Here is a 14527-nt window from a genome sequence, read left to right as displayed (position 1 = left end):
TTATACAGATGCTCTATATCTGGCCCAGAGATAACTGATAAGACCTAGCAAATGGTACTGTATTGCATACAAGTTATATTTTAATCTTTATGAGTCTATTAATCATGCAGTACGTCAAAAAGTAAAAAAGATTAAAATGTCTATAGTGCTTATTCATTTCCTGTGCTCACATATATTTCAATGGGATATTTTATACAAATTTGCAGTTATCCTGAAATCAACAATAAATAATGAAGCTAATATCAATTCAGTATTCTGGCAGGCACTAAAGACCGACCTAAGACAATTCTATCTCAGCCTGTCCAGTTGAATTTCTGATTCCAAAAATGGAATCTGTATGTTTTACAAAGTAACAAAACATAAAGACTATTAATACAGTTGTGTAAAAATAAAATAATACATGGCAGGGTTTTTTTAGTGCCTTAAAATGTGGCTGCCTATTGTGATCTATTAACTGTCAAGAAAAATGTACAGAAATGTGCCTTCCTTTTAAAAAAAACAAAACGAATGCGCACAGCAGCAGCTGTCCATTTAAAAAAAATGCAAAAGCTGTTTGACAGAGTAAATTAAAGTGGGAAAACTAAGGTTAGAAGTACAGAACAAAAAATCAATGTGAAATGGACTTGACTGTTCTAAGTCTGTTCTAAGTCTACATGGAATATATTTTGTATAGATTTAATATTCTGAAGCTGAAATATTGTTGTCAACCCTGCCCCCACTTTCCACTTTAATACTTACACTACAAATGATAAGCTTTCCTCTTATGTCATGAAGTAATTAAATTTCTCCCTATCAAAGGCTATTTTTCTGATGTATCAACACAAATGTTTAAAGAACTTTCATGATAGAGAGTTTCAAATACATCAGAATCAAACATAAGTTCATTCCCTATTAATTTCCTTATTTCATAGAATTTTTTTTTCACGCTTGCTAATTACAAACATTAAGAACAGCAGGAATAAAAGCTGAACTGTTTGTAGCCAAATATCCTCAATAACTATCAGTGGAACCAAGAAAATGACAAAGGATTTTTTTTAATAATATTTTCTCCATCTCTCACTAAACTTGTTCTAATATTAAAGTATAGTATTTAAAAGGGTTTGTGTTCAGCTTGAGAATTGAATACTTCATAAGGTTATTTTTTATTTATACTATACATGATAAGGCTAAATTAGATCATTACATTTTAACATTCCATGGAGGCACGATAATGGTTTTCTGATGATGTCAGAATAGTGCGAATAAAACTTTTGCATTCACTTTTCCAATGGAATCAGCATGTTATTTTATGGTGCAGATGTCACTCCACTAAGTTATCATCACATTGTTTCATCCTTAGATAGCTAATTCTATGCCATATGTCTGTGTAGGAATCAAGATTTTTGTATCTGAACCTACCACATTGCTCTCTCCCACTAAAATATAGTTAAAGAATTAATGCTGAAGAGAAGCATGCAATGAATATTAAACTTAGCTGCCTCACAAGACAAAATGACATAAGGCAGGGAAGAATTACCTGATAATGGTTTCCAGCAAGCCACTCCTCTTGTCAAAGGATCAATAATGTGACTTCATAATAAGAAATTTCAGTGAGGAAGACAAACAGACTATGACAAAACACTGTTTTGATTAGTTACTCTGGGACCTGATCCTGAGTGCCTCCTAGAAGTACCCTCAAATTCCAGGGGCCTCAATGGAAACTGAGGGAGCTCAGTACCTGGCAGGATCAGGCCCTGGTGCATATAGATGGCAAAAACACTATTACTAATAACAGTAACAATACTCTGCTCTTATCTAGTTATTTTCATCAGTAAATCTCACAGCACTCTACAAAGGAGATCAGTATCATTATCCCCATTTTATAGATGGGGAAACTGAGGCACAGAGTGTTGAATTGATTTGTCACAGTCATCCAACAAGCCAGTGACTAAGCCAGGATTAGGACAACGTCTTCTGAGTCCCAGTCCAGTGCTCTATCCATTAGGACATACTACCTCTCCACTGCCTTTAGAGACAGGCATACCTGTAGTTTTAATGGTGGGACAAATAGAAGATTATTTTCTACTGAAAATACAACATATACATTACAAAATTCAGAATTAATCTTGGGCCGCCAACATTATCTTTTGTTTTATCACAGGACAAGTTATCACAAGCATAAGCATTTTTTGTTTAAAAAATAGGAAAACATTCTAAATATTTTAATGAGATGCACATCCTTTTGGATTAAAATAATTTTTTCTGTAACATTGTATGAGTACAAAAAACTTTCAAAAGATGAACTATACTCCTTTCTTATCCTCTAAATACATAAAACAACTCTTCAAATGTTTTTCATCATCACGTGCGAGAGATTAAAGACTATTCAATTGATCTGTTGTATTCCACGGCTTCAATAAAGACAGTGTTTTGCAGGGGAATGCTCTTTAGGAGGATATCAATTGCAAAACATTGAAGTACCTCAAAACTCTGTCAAGAGCACTTGCTCTTGGGCACACCCCAACTACATGGACAATTTAGGAGACTAATAACCCATAAAGAAGTTGAGGATTGCTACAGAAACAGCAGGACTTGGGAATGTCACAATCCACTAGAAGGAGGCAGGAGCACCAGAACTTTTAAAAAGACTTCTTGTCTTGGAAATTAGATGAACCAAGCTTGGTGTACACATTTGCCTACATGTAAGGGAGTTGTTGGTGAAAAACTGTATATACAAATATTGTATATGTGTGCAACTGTGAATGCAAAATTTCACAGAGCCAAATGACAGATCATCCAGCTGTGTTATATTATTCCAATGCAAGTTGCTCTATCACACAGTACCTAAAATATAATGTAAAATTATTTTACTTCATATAATTTTTGCAAGGAGCTGATAAGGGTCTGATCCTGCAAACCCCTCACTCACATGAGTAGTCTATTTGCGCAAGTAGTTGGAAGCCAATTCGGGCTACTCACATGAATAAGGACTGTTCGTGTCAGTGAGGTTTTGCAGGATTGGGCCCAACATTTAATCTTTTATGCATGATCTGAGAGTAGGGAATAAATGCAGCTTTCATAATACAGGAATGAAAATTTACCTCAAAAATGACCTCTAACCACCAGGGCCCTAAACAAAGGAGGCAACTTATCCAGCAGGACCTATCCAAGGGCAGCAACTTAACCACCAATGAAAGTTCTGCTGCTCTCTTTGGCAATGGAGCCAGAGGTGCTGTTCTGAGTAGAGACTTCCCAGTTAGTAGGAACTATATGATGCCCGTTTTGAGTACTCTTTATTTTCTATTTTATTTATTTATTTTTAAGGATGACTCACAGGCCAGCTCAGACTTGTGCCTCACCCACTTATGGGGATTGCGCACAGAAATTACATAAGTCCAAAGGCAACAGGAACTCCACAGCCTGACCCTAAAGAGAGAAAAGAGACCAGGACTAAGATGGAGATTTGCATAGCATGAGAAATAAAGAGCTAATTTTTGTGACCTTTCGTCTCCTTCAGTTGCTCCGAGACTCCTCAGCACCCAGCTGTGTGTGGGGAAAATGCCTAATTCATCCATGTCATATTGCACAGTTCCCATTCATGCCATAGGAAGTTACACCAACTTATGCCTCATATCTACCCAGAAGACTGCTGATATCTTTGCAGGATTGGCCCACAGGCTGCAGTAACTCAGCATGTCTCACAAACACAAACACACTGAGATTCATGTTTAAAAATTATTTCGCATTTAAGGACTCAAAAGTGCTAATTGTTAAATCACCTTCCAGTCTGTGAATATTTAAATCATTGAAGCATAATTTATTTCCAAATTTAGCAATTTCCAATTACACACACAATTTCCAATTACACACACAAAACCATACCTTTTTAGCCTGCTATTTTTTAAACTATAATTTGAACTCTGTTTTATTTTTATAAGAAGAACTTTCTGAAACAGGCAGGGCTATAGAAAGTCAGAAATTTAATATGGTGGCCCTGATTCAGAGAAGCACTCAAGCATGTCCTTTAGACCCATTGACTTCACTGGGATGTACTCATATGCTTATGTGCTTTCCTAAATAGGGATACTTTTCTGAATTTGTATCAGTATTAACATCAATATTATCTATTATCATCACTATTTATTTGCATTACAGTAGTGCCTAAGGACTAATAATGCTAGAACCCGTACAAACACTAAGAAAAAGCCCCCGTCTCCAAACGGCTTACAGTTTAAATAGGTAAGGCAAAGGATAGAAAAGAATTTGTGTGGACTACAATTTTCCACGGGTTTATAACTCTATTACGATTGCAGGGTCAAGCACTCAAAGGTTGGGAAATGCCAGAATTACAGTTGCCTGTGCAACCTTAGTTCAGCCCCCTTGCAGTCTTTAATTATATCCTATTTTTTTCCCACAGGGCCTCTGCCTCATTCAATACACAGAATCCTCTAGGATCCCTGCCTCATCCGTTGCAGAAGTTGGAAGATGTGTAGTGAATGAAGTAGGGGATTACAGGAAGAGAAATATGGTCTCAAGGTTAATGCAGTTGAATGTTGCCCTGAATAACTGAATTCTATCCCTGCCTTGCTGCAGAGTTCCTGAGTGATACTGGGCAAGTCACCTAAACCGAACTTTTCATATGTGGCGCTAATTGCATGTTCCTCATTCAACAGCTGCCTAAACCAAGACCCGGGGGCTCAGCGCTTACTGATGCAACCTAAACCAGTGGGAGCTGTGCTTCGAACATATGAAGTGGTACATAACGCTATGTTCTCTACTAAATTCCTAAGGTATCTTAAGTTGGCCACCCACAATTAGTGAACATTCATGGCCTTAATTTCTCTTTGCCTCTGTTTCCTGACTGTAAAATTGAGATAATACCACCATCTCCCCATATTGCAAAAATAAATTAGTTGTTTGTGAAGCATTCAGATACTATAATGATGAGCACCATAGGAAAGCCCATGAGGAGGGTTTGAATAGTGTGCAGTAAACAAGGCCAGGGCCACACACTGAGCAATAAGGATGAAATAAAATACTGAATTATTGCTCATTAAGTGACCACCATTCATCTTGTGCACTGAATGAGACCAAGGTCCTGTGGAAAAAATAGTAAGTGATGATGTAATTAAAGACTGTATCCAAATGCATATGCCAAAGGGGGTAGTCTTTTAGATCTGTCTGCTCCCAGCCTTGGCAAAACAGCTGTGTCACTTGGCCAGAGCTTGGGATTAGTATCTTCACAGCTAATAGCTCAGGTATTGTTTCTTAGTTGCCCTTGAAATGCTTACCAGGAAGTTACTTATCTTCATAATGCCTTCCTGCTAGTTTATCTAAAAGCCCTATTATTAAACTAACCACCTATACATACAGTACATGGTCCAATATAGTCATAAGGTGACTACATCTCCCAATAAAATTGGGACTGTCCCGATTTTTAGGTGTTTGTCCCACGTCCCAATCGATGTTTGGTCGGGACACAATTTGTCCCGATATTTGCACTCCTAGTTTTTGTTTTGTTTTGTTCCACCAGCAGGACTCCGCTTTTTTCCCCCCCCCCCCCTCTGCTGGCGGGACTCCACTTTTTTTTTTTTGTGCTCTGCCGGCAGGACTCCCCCCAAGTGTCCCAATATTTTCTTCATCCCATCTGGTCACCCTAGTCATACAGTAACCATTTCCCATGACCCAGTCACATACCGTATTCATAAATTAATACAGATCACCCCAACACAGCATGTCTGTAGAAGAATAGGGAATGGAACCCTCATCTGACTCCAGCGCCCACACTATAATCTGACTATCATCTTTCCTCTTCATGTAAGACCCACAGCTGTGTACAAAACATACATCACCACAGTTTATTGGGCAATACAGATTATGGATAAATTACTAATTCTAGATTATTGGAACAGCCATTCAGTGTTAATATTGTCCATACACCATCCTGTAAAGAACTCCTTTTTCTCAGCTCTCTCTTAATACAACTAAATTCAATTTGTTTATTTTTAATATAGTATAGTAAGCCACATATTCCTGAACTTACAGTCCCTGAAGATTAGACTACCCCAACAGTTATTTCCCTATATAGACTGCTTATTTCCTAGGGAGATTTAAATTCAGCCATGTTTTAAATCCAAGTTTTAAGTCAGGGAGAAAAAAAGAGGGGTGGGGAGAAGATAGATGATGTGTGTTTAATTACATTACATTATTTACAAGGTCAGTAAAGTAACATCAAAAGAGCAATTAACTACTGATCGACCCAAGAGAAGATAATGTATTCTAATGTACCAGAATCAATGTACTTTCTAAGAAACTAATCTACTATACCACATTACTTTAATATCTAGATCCAAGTCCTTATTTGTAGGAAAAAAACTGATATTCAGAAATGTGGCAACCTGCACTAAGAGATACTATATTATTGAAAATTACCACCAGTCACACAAATGAGTATTATATATTAAAAGATAAAGTATGTTATTTGTATTGAGCCACAAAGGAAACTATAAGCCAAATTCCAATTCAGAAAAAAAGTCATTTTTTATTCTTTTTTCCTATTGTAGTTTGGTAAAAAAATTTCACCCACCCCCAGAAAGTCAGGTTATCTTCTTTGCCTTTGACACTCCAGTTTTTTCAACTATTAAATATTCAGAACGTTTTTTTTTTTTAATTGCAATGTGGCATCACTAACAGTAGCACGTCCAGTCAATCACTGACAGGAAATGCTTTCCCAAAGACAGCCAGCTTGGCAGAAAGTGTGACCATTGGACTAGTTTAAGCTGTAATTACATAATAAACAGTCTTAAAGGAGTGAAAACATACTGTTGAAAGGGAAATTCACCCTGACTCTTAACAAAACCAAAGGAAATGAGCTTGGTGGAAAGAAACTGTGCAGAGGTGGTGTATGTGATTCACACCCAATCTGAAAGCATAATATTGGACAGTCCCACAACATCCTCTCTAGATCCCTATGCTAAAATAGGGCCATGACCCACATGCACTCCCTTGTGCAGAAGTCTGTGGTGTTTGGATCCCCATAAACTCAGGTTTATTGGCTACAATCCAGTTTTTCACTTAATCTTCCAATATGGTGCTCTGCATGGCGGTGATAGGTGATGTTGCCCTACAACATATGGGAAAAAGGGAGGCAAAGTGCCCTTCTGCAACTTTAACTCCTATATATGCATCAGAACCATGTCAGTTCTGCTATGTGTGGGGCTCTCCAAAGCCCGTGAACTGCTGGATGAATTTCCCCCGTTAAAAGTAACCTATATCATCTACAAAGTGGAGCAAGAGCATTCAGTTCCTTTTAGCCTTTCATGTTACTGATTTATTGAAAATCTGTAAGAAATTCTCCATTAATAATTTCAGTTTCAAGAGACCATTAACGCCTCTCAGAACATTATTGAGAGAAGCCGTATCATATAGACAGGTAAATCCCCCTTTCTACTCATAATGTATGAGGAACCTACCATCCTATTTGTACAATGAAAATAGTACAATGCTGAGAGATTGCAACATTTTTTATCATTATGAATAACATAACATAAGAATGGCCATGTCGGGTCAGACCAATGCTCCATCTAGCCCAGTAGTCTGTCTGCTGACAGCCATCGATGGACCTATCCTCCAGGAACTTATCTAATTCTTTTTCAAACCCAGTTATACTTTTGGCCTTCACAACGAGTACTACTGGTTGATTGCATTGTGTGAAGTACTTCCTTATGTTTGTTTTAAACCTACTGCCTATTAATGTTATTTGGTGACCCCTGGTTCTTGTGTTATGTGAAGGGGTAAATAACACTTCCCTATTCACTTTCTCCACACCATTGGTGATTTTATAGAATTCTATAATATCTCCCTTTACTTGTCTCTTTTCTGAGCTTTTTAATTTCTCCATGTTTGGAACTGTTCCATACTCCTAATCATTTTTGTTGCCCTTCTCTTTTTCCAATTCTAATACATCTTTTTTGAGATGTGACGAACAGAACTGCACATGGCATTTAAGGTGTGGGCATACCATGGATTTATACAGTGGTATTATGATATTTTCTGTCTTAAATATCCACCCCTTTTCTAATGGCTCCTAACATTGTTAGTTTTTTTGACTGCTGCTGCACATCAAGCAGATGTTTTCAGAGAACTATCCACAATGACTCCAAGATCTCTTTTTTGAGCAGTAACTGCTAATGTAGACCCCAATCTATTTTGTATGCATCCTTGGGATTATTTTTTCCTATGTGCATTACTTTGAATTTATCAACATTGAATTTCATCTGCCATTTTGTTGCCTAGTCACCCACTTTTGTGTAATTCTTTGCAGTCAGCTTTGGAGTAGGATGTGCAATAAAGTTGATCCACCTGCAGGAATCAGGAAGACATGCCTTTCTCCAGCACACCACTCAGTGTACAACACTGGGACACCATCTGTAGGTGTATTATAAATTTGGGATAGGACTAGAACTAAAAATAAATTCCCTTAGCTTTCAATCTTGTATTGCATTATTAGGGATAGTATGTTTTGACATCAAGGTCCACAACTTTTAAGGAAAGCCTGTGCTAAGGAGGCCTATTGCCATAAAGGCATTATTTTAAAGAAATTAGTAACTTAATATTTTAAAGAACTAGATTTTAATACTATAAGACTATACCAGGAACATTGACTTATATGGAGAATAAATGGATTAATCAACGCAAATCATTCATGTCAGAGGATGTAACAATTTACAAAAGAAAAAAAAAGAGGGGCTTGGAAAACTGAAGTTCTAGTGGGGTGAACAATGCCAAACAATGTAAGTGTTTCTTACCAAAAAAAAAAAAAAAAAAAAAAAAAAAAAAAAAAAAAGGATGAAGAATCTGAATGGTCCAGCCAGTTTCTAAAATGAATTAGACGCATTTCAGAAATAAAGGTGGGGGTGTCTTGATTGAAGTTTTATCAGAAATCAGTATAAATAAATCCTCAGTTAATCAGAAGCTGGTCCATTCACATTACAAAAAAAAAATCCTTTTTTTTAAAAAGCTGTTTTACTTGATAAGATCGCCTCTAGTGGTCTTAGAGACACAAGTGTTCACTTACCAAGACTAAACATGTTTGATACTGCAAATTAGGAAACTGTCTCAAGTAAACAATGAAAGCTCCCAGCAGGAGAGTCAAGGACCAGTCCTGGGTTAGTTCAAGAGAACAGAGACAGGGAGAGACTGTCTATGTCCTACTCATATGTCAGCCATGGAATGTCTAACTTTGCTATTCTTGCCTTCGGATTAGCTCCATGAAATTCACATGTATCATATCGGCAGCTCAGAAGGAAAACTGGGTGAAATCCTTGGACCAAAACTCTGCCCCTACCCCCACCATAAAAACACAGATTTGGTAATACCAAAACATTCCACACGTTCATGTCAATTTCACCAAATTTTTTCAGTTAAAATACAGTAAAAAAGTTCAGAAAAAAACCAAAATGCTACACTTTGTCCTTTTCAAAACACTGAATTTTCCATTTGAAATTATTTTCCATTTAGAAATTCTTTAATTAGATTTTAAAGAATAAAAAAGTTACATGCTCAAAATGAAAAAAAAACTGTTTCAAACAAAATACTTTGATTAGAAACTATTTTCTAAAACTTTTTGATTCACTGAAAATTTTCATTTTTTGGTTCAACTCAAAATAATTATTTTTCCCAATTTTTAGAATTGCCAGCTATCTGAAAAATCTGTTATTCACCCAGAAGAGTAATGAAACTGATCACTCAATTTCACCCAGTTTCCTCAGGACAGCTGAGAGCAGCAGCAGAAATCCAGAGAATGAAGGAGAGCTAGGAGAAAAGGAAGCCTGCAAATACCTTCTTCCAGGAGCGGGTACTGATAAGAAGTACTTAATGCCCTCAACATTTCCAGTAGCCAAGGTGGGATAGTGTGGCGACACAATGGAATTCAAAACACTGCTCATCAATGGAAATCATCCTCTTTTATATCCATCTCTGGATAGTTGGTTTAACCCTCTGGTTAGGACATGTCAGGTACATTTTTCAAATACCTTATTTTTTAAATCTAAACTAATCAAACTGCAGTTACTGAAATACAGTAATTATTAAGAGTTACTCTACTCCTCAAGCCATATACTAGCAAATCCACCGGTTTTCTTTTGATAAACTATCATTATACTATACCAATAACCCAGACAAAACTGCAACAGCTTTTAAACTAAACTCATTGTACAAAATGTTATCAAATGGTCACTCTCTCACTGTGAGCATGCTGATGAAAAATTATAGCGTTTTTCAAACACTGTTTTGCTGTTGGTGGAATTTTTGTATGTGTGGGTTTTTTGGGGAGGTGGGGGGGTTGAGGTTGATTTTTGTTTGTTTTGTTTTTTTGCATACCTGAACATTTTTCTTCCTGAAGGAAACCATTATCCTATGACAAGGTTCACTTTTGTGAATACTCTCATTAATGAATGATAAGCTAGTTCAAATAATGTAAGAAGTAACAGAAATCTTCCCCTGAAACTTGAAGTAAATCTTTTAATGATACTCAAAAATGGCTGATTCTCCCCAAGATCTCTCCTTATCCTGGTTTTAGAATGGCATGACGAACAAGTAAAATACCATGAGAAAGACTGCTTTCCCAAGGTTTACAGGTCAGTAAAATCAGCCCAGCAGCAGGCTTATGGTTTAAGAGGGGTTGATGATTATTGATGCCCTTGCTTATGATACATATTTAATTTTAAAATGACACTGATTAACATTTGGGGACCATGCGTAGTTTCCAAAGTTAAGGACATATGACAGAGACTGATTACACTCAAAGGTAAAACCCAAGAATGTTTATTTAATAAATCCATAAAGCTCATGACTTGTATATTCTTGGGGGGAGGGAAGAAATACTATTTCCCATAATGAACACAATCAAATGGAACATCAGTGCAAAGTGCTAAATACGATAGTAGAGCTATAGTTTTTAGCTCTGCAGTGCTAGCCAAAATATTTCTCTTAACTCTTGGGTGACAGGAGTTAGGGTTTCTTGATGTGGTAGCACTTATTTAAAACACATCAGTGCTGAACATAAGGCAACTCTAGCTGCTTAAGTGAACTGGTTAACATGTGTGACTGAGGATACAGTAACAAGGTAAGCACAAGAGGTGTAATGTAATTCTAGTCACATTTTTTCCTATATAGACTGACAACTAGGTACTTTCCTTTTCTCACATACATACAAATAGTATTGTAATTTAGTTAGCTAACATTTTAAATGATCCTCTTTATACACTTGGTGAAACAATTCATTCAAATTCAGTCAAGCATCATATATTAGAAGCAATCTGCCTATTGATCAAATAATATTTTTCCTGGAAAACTTACAATTAATACAATCTCTAGTAGTCACTGGACTTCATGGCTATTCAGAGCAATTAATATTTATCTATTTAAATAAGTCTCTTAATCAGTGTGCAAAAATAATTATATGCCTATTCCAAAAAGTGTAATTGATCATATACAAATACATAAGAGAATTATGAGACTTTAATTCGAAAAAAATTCTGGAGATGTCCAACCACCAGAAACTGGTGTAGTGATAACAACCCCCTTCATGGAATCAGTGCTATAATTCAAAATTGTTCTTTTTTAATTTTATATACATTGCCATAACCTTTCCAAACAAATCTCTCCTCTCACTCCTCCATTACAGCTACCTGCTACTAATTCACAAGGCATACTGGCATTTTATAAAATTGCTGTTAACACTAAAACTGTTACTACTTTGAGATAGAAGTATGATTTTTATGACTGCAATAAGAAACCTTAGACTATGTGGCCATACTGTTTAAATTTTAATGTACATTTCAGGTGGGAAAGGGAGGACTCTATTTCACCTAGTGCCTCACTGTCCAGGCAATGTGTCCATTAATCTATACTACCACACACACAATTTCTTGCATCTTATTGGTCAGCTTTACTATACTGAGAACCATAATCAATGCTGACATACTGTGTCTATTACCATTATGAAAGGGAAAAATATCTTGTATCCCCTACATAATATTAGTAAGACCCAAGACTGAAAGCAGAATACCCGGTAATTGTAGTATAATATTTTTCAACATAAATGCTACTCAAGCATTAAAAAAAAAGCAGATTCCAAAATGAAATATAGGAATGAGATTATTAGATCTGCTATGATCCAAATACCAGTGAATTCTCAAAGGGTTCAAGCTTATCTGAATCTTAGCAACAACATAATACAGTAAAAGCTGAAATCATGGACTTAGGGATTTTTAAGCACTACAGCAAAAAGATGCATGCTACTAAGTCATCATCTTTACATTATAATTTCTTAATATTAATTCCTAGAAGATAAACTTTTTATTTGAAGATCAAATGAAGATCAAATGAAGATCTTCTTCCAAGACTGAACACTTAAAAACAGAATAAATTATGTTGGTTAAGAAGTGGGGAATATATAGTATAGCCAATGCCCTATCAAAAATCATGGTCCATTTTGGTCAATTTCATGGTCACAGAATTTATATAATTGTAAATTTCAGGATTTCAGATATTTAAACCTGAAATTTCATAGTGCTGTAACTGTGGGGATCATGACCTAAAAGGAAGTGGGGGGGGGGAGTTGCAAAGTTATTGTAGGGGGTTCATGGTATTGCCACCCTTACTTCTGTGCTGACTTCAGAGTTGGGTGGCCAGAGAGCGGTGGCTGTTGGCGAGGAGCCCAGCTCTTAAGGTAGCACTGCCACCACCAGCAGCAGAGAAGTAAGGATGGCATGGTATGATATTACCATCCTGACTTCCGCACTGCTGCATGTACAGCTGGATCCTCAGCCAGTGGCTGCCACTCTCCAACTGCCCAGCTCTGAAGGCAGCAGTGCTGAAGTAATGGCAACATGGTATGGTATTGCCACCCTTACTTCTGCACTGCTGCTGGCGGGGCACTGCCTTCAGAGCTGGGTGCTTAGCAAGCAGCCATCACTCTCCAACCATCCCATTCTGAAGGCAGCGCAGAGGTAAGGGTGGCAATACCACAACCCTTCGACAATAAACTTGCAACCCCCACAGTCCCCCCACCTCTTTTTGGGTCAGGACCCCCAGTTTGAGAAACGCTGGTCTCTCCCATTAAATCTATACAGTATAGATAAAAATTCGCTGTGAAATCTGTGTTTTTGTGGAGACCAGATTTCACGGTTCGTGATGATTTTTCACAGTTGTGAATTTGGTAGGGCCTTAAGTATAGCCTTGAGGCACCATTCTAAATCAGCTGTTTGCCTTCACAGTTACACTTTTACTTGTCAAATATTACTTAGAAATGTGGCAGATACAGTATTAAACAGATATTTAATGCAACAAAGGCTGCAATGGTGGCAATCGATAAGAACTTCCGCAGATTTCCTCCAAGACTACAGGAGCTATGCACTTTATTGTTATGTTCTTACTACTGAATTATGATTATTTTTTTTTACAATTAATATTGAAAGGTTTTTTTTTTAAATAAACAGACAAATAAGCAAAAAGGAGGAAAAAAACTGCACTGATGTGCATTTCCAAAATGCACTGGTTCATTTCCCGTATTTGAAAGCCAATCTGACTGGAAATCCAACTGCAGCTTTCCATGATATAAACCTATGAACGTCAAACAGCAAGCCAGAATGTTAAGTTTTTAACCAAGATCTCACCTGTCCACAATTCATGCCATGCAAATTCTTCATCTCCCAAAACACCTTTAGGCTTTTGGCTCAAAATATGATTTTTTTTTTTTAAGATACTAGAACCTTTCTTCTCCACTTAGTAAATTCATTTCATAGAAATGGAAGTGAGCTCTGGTACGGAGGTAGTGTCTCTCATAGCTCTTCTGACAGCTCTTTATCTAATTAAGAAGCAACTTTGACAAGCTACGAAGCGAGCCCTATCTGGCCCTCCGCAGCATTCACGACACCTCTGGGGAGATTATCTTTCAGGCACCAAAAGGAATGCAGAAAACTGGGCTATGTCTACACTTGCTTTTTTATCATTGAGTTTTCCTAACACTGTTACCACCAGTTCCACTCTACCAGAGGTAGCAATGGAGTGGGCAGTGGTATAGACAACGTTCCTGCAGTTGCCATCATTTTTACCATCCTGTTCACTAACCTTGCTCTTAGCATATTTATATGACAAGATGATAAAGATGCTGGGGGCCTCTGGCACCTTATTAATGCCGCAGCCCCAACTGTTCTTGTCTGCATGGAACTGAACCTAGCAATGGCTGGAAATGTTAGAGAAAACAGACTACTGTAAGCAAAGCTCCAAAAGGAAAAAAATATGAAATAAACTTCTGGTAATCTATCTAACTGTGTTGTAGAAAAATATGCTGGTAGGTTGAATTTGACATAAAGAGCTGTAAAGGATTCATGGTCACAATAAATCTGTGAGGAAACTACCGAATGCATTAGGCAGGGCATAATGTTCATAAGTGGCTGTGTGCCAGGCAGCCTTCACACATGTGTTTTCAAGGCACTACAAAGAAAGAGTTAGTGCCAAAGTCATTATCTTCCACCCCTGGAAG

The 14527-nt window shown here is 37.1% G+C and overlaps 1 protein-coding gene across 8 annotated transcripts in view; it reads right to left on the bottom strand.

Moving 5' to 3' along the window:
* KDM4C (lysine demethylase 4C) overlaps positions 1 to 14527 on the bottom strand; it is a 441772-nt gene that overhangs the window by 212372 nt on the left and 214873 nt on the right. The window contains exon 9 of one of the 8 annotated variants that reach the window (XM_030567963.1): positions 3327 to 3405. The exons of the other annotated variants lie outside the window; for them this stretch is intronic. Within the exon in view, the coding sequence (XP_030423823.1) occupies positions 3343 to 3405 (63 nt within the window). The 3' untranslated portion in view covers positions 3327 to 3342. Of the gene's footprint in view, positions 1 to 3326; positions 3406 to 14527 lie in introns of those variants that run through there. 8 annotated transcript variants of the gene reach the window in all.

This window comes from Gopherus evgoodei, chromosome 6, assembly GCF_007399415.2.
Source record: "Gopherus evgoodei ecotype Sinaloan lineage chromosome 6, rGopEvg1_v1.p, whole genome shotgun sequence".
NCBI lineage: Eukaryota > Metazoa > Chordata > Testudines > Testudinidae > Gopherus > Gopherus evgoodei.
Note: the sequence above shows the minus strand (reverse complement) of the source record. Positions and strands in the feature narration are given on the sequence as shown.